The sequence below is a fragment of the Gastrolobium bilobum genome, unplaced genomic scaffold (genome assembly GCF_033153095.1).
Source record: "Gastrolobium bilobum isolate Gb01-03AN ecotype WA unplaced genomic scaffold, APGP_CSIRO_Gbil_v1 utg5808, whole genome shotgun sequence".
Lineage (NCBI taxonomy): Eukaryota > Viridiplantae > Streptophyta > Magnoliopsida > Fabales > Fabaceae > Gastrolobium > Gastrolobium bilobum.
The window spans coordinates 67,736-70,461 of record NW_026899180.1 but is presented as its reverse complement, the minus strand read 5'-3'; the positions used below and the strand labels follow the sequence as shown (position 1 = coordinate 70,461).

General features: G+C 39.1%; 1 protein-coding gene across 1 annotated transcript; it reads right to left on the bottom strand.

The window, feature by feature from the left end:
- Nucleotides 1-313: 313 nt before the first annotated feature.
- LOC133288000 (uncharacterized) lies at nucleotides 314-1,771 on the bottom strand. The gene has a single exon (XM_061485696.1). The coding sequence runs from the start codon at nucleotides 1,769-1,771 to the stop codon at nucleotides 314-316; it is 1,458 nt and encodes a 485-aa protein (XP_061341680.1).
- Nucleotides 1,772-2,726: the final 955 nt, after the last annotated feature.

Genomic DNA, 2,726 nt, shown 5'->3' with positions numbered 1-2,726 from the left:
GCTGGCAACTCAGCAAAAACATTCATTCATAAGAAGCTTCATAGAGACAGAAATCACCAGCAACAAATGCTATAATTGAAGTAACAAAGTGAAATCAAGAAATGCAACAATTGAAGTAGTCAAGTGAAGATATTATGAATCTTTCATTCATTCAACTCTTTCATTTGCTGGTATGACCATTGACAAAAACAAAAAAAAAAATCTGGTAAAGAATCAATTTAATTGTATAAAATCCTAACGTATAATATCTATACCAAAAAAATGTAAGAAAGGCAGAGAAAAAAAGAATTACAGACAACTTTCTAATGGGTTGTCACCACCATTGATGTACAAGAACTCCATTACTTCTGAGTGAAGTAAACAAATCCAGGCATTCAGAATAGGTCTTCTGATACTTTGCACTTCTCTGACCCGGGCAACATCTCTGCCACCTATTGTAATGGCACTCAAGGAAAAGTTCATCAATCAAACACATAGCCCCAGTCTCAATCAATCTTGGGATCAGATGAAACTCAGTCCCTTCCACATCCATCTTCACAACCACAAAATCTCTAATTGAAACAGCACTCTTCAGCCACTCTGCAAAATCAAAACCTTGAATCTTATCCATGTCACCCATATGGCTAGAAGATGTCTGCACAGGGTTGATCCTCCCCATCCCTCTACCTTTAATCATGACTTTCTTACTTGGGTCTCTGGTAATCTCAAAGAACAAGGTCTCATTCCTCACCCATGCTGCATAGGGCAACAAAGTGACCCCTTTCTTTGTCCTATACTCTTCATGAAATGCTTTATCAGCCTCAATTGCATAAACCTCAAAGGTTCTGTTCTGTTTTGGATACTGTTTCCTGAACCAGCTTCCTATGCTGGAACCATAGCTCCTAGCTCCAACATCAACATACACATACCTATTCTTAAAGCTTATGTCAACCAAAGACGCTAAGTACTTTATGTTCTTAACATTCCTCTTCAACGTAATCCAAGGTTTCAATGGCTCTTCCAATATCAATGCCTCTGCATTTTTAACTATTTCACGTTTATGCCCCGGAACATTGCACTTATTTACGGAATTGCCATTTGCGGTTGAATCTAGGGCTTGAAATTCAGGCCTTTTCTTCCTCATCAAAATCTCAAGAACTGAAGATGACTCAACACCGTTGATCTCTCGTGTCCTGATCAATTCACAGCAATTGAACAATTCAAGGAAAGAATTGAAGCTGTAGGTGTCTCTCGCCGCCGTGTGAACCGCCACGAACCCGCCCGGTCTTAGCGTCCGGCCAATCTCGGCGGCAAACACTGCCAGCCTCGGGGACTGTTCCAGGCCGCCGTTTCCGGAGAACTCGAAGTCGAATGAGTCGACGGGAAAAGGTTGCCGGCGGCCTTCTCCTCCGACGATCAACGGCGGCGACGGTTTCTTGGAGATTCCGATGGAATCGACGACGCCAACTTCTTTCAAAGCCAAGACGTCCTCGCCGGAAGGCGTGTCGATGCAGAGGGCTCTGGAATTGGGGGAGAGGAACCCTTCGGCGATCAGATCCTGGAAAACGGCGGCGTAATACTCGACGGAGCGGCGCCAGTTCTTGCCGGAAGAGTGGGAGGGAGTGGTAAGGTTGAGGTTTTCGGAGAAGAAACAGAAATCGGCGGAGTCGCAGGATCCACCGTGGACGGTGACGATGATGGCGAATCGCACGGCGAAGACGAGGACGGCGAAGGAGAACAGACGCACCAGAACATTCCTCAAGAACCCGTGTTTTACTGCTAGTGGCTCCATGGATTGGTGCCAAGAAACCAGAGAGAAGAAAGAGTGTTCTCTGGGTGTGAGGGTAGGGTTTGAAAATTGAGTATGGCTTGGAGGGCAAAGCAGGAAACTCAAAGTTTCACTAAGCGGTGGTTCTAAGCAAACGACGCCGGAATGAGCGTGGAGCCGAAAAGCCGAGTGTTGTTCTGCCTAAGTGCCATTGAATTAATGTGGAATACCGAAACTGCCATTACAATACCGTTGGGCCTTTTTAGTGACGGGGGATACTGTGGGCCCATTATTGGTTATCCCAAATTAAGGAACAAACTTTCTTCTAATAGAAAGTGTGGAGGTGGATATTTTTATTAATTAGAAAAATTAACAGTTAAAATATAATTGTAAGAGAATATAAATAAAAATAAATTGTAAGAATAATTTTTTGTAAGAGAATATAAATAAAAATAGATTGTAAGAATAATATTTTTCTTTATTATTTCTGTCAATCAAATTAATTAATTAATTGTTAATTCATAATAAATGATAATTATTGATTAGATGAAATCAATAGTTATGATGTGGTTGTAAGAGGTTATAAACAAAAGTAGATTGTAATTAAAAAAATTGTAAGAATATCTTTCTCCTTAAAATAATAATTGCTTTACGTTAAACTTAATTTAAATCGTCAATTCTATTTTTATTGTAAAAATATTTTTTCTTTTTTATTATTAAAAAAAATTGTATATTTTTTTTTTGTATAACCTGGAGGGTATCCCCATTCAACCTCCTCTGATCACCTTGTCTTTAGAGTACGGCCCGAAGACTACATCTCATTGAAACAATTAGTGCATTAAATTTGTTTCCTCTATTTTGTTTATAATGGACTTTACTCATTTTATATGAGTGTAATAAAAAAAATATTTCTTGCAATAAAAGTAAAAATACTAAACCAAAATAAAAAATAATTAAAAATATAAAATAGTATTAACAT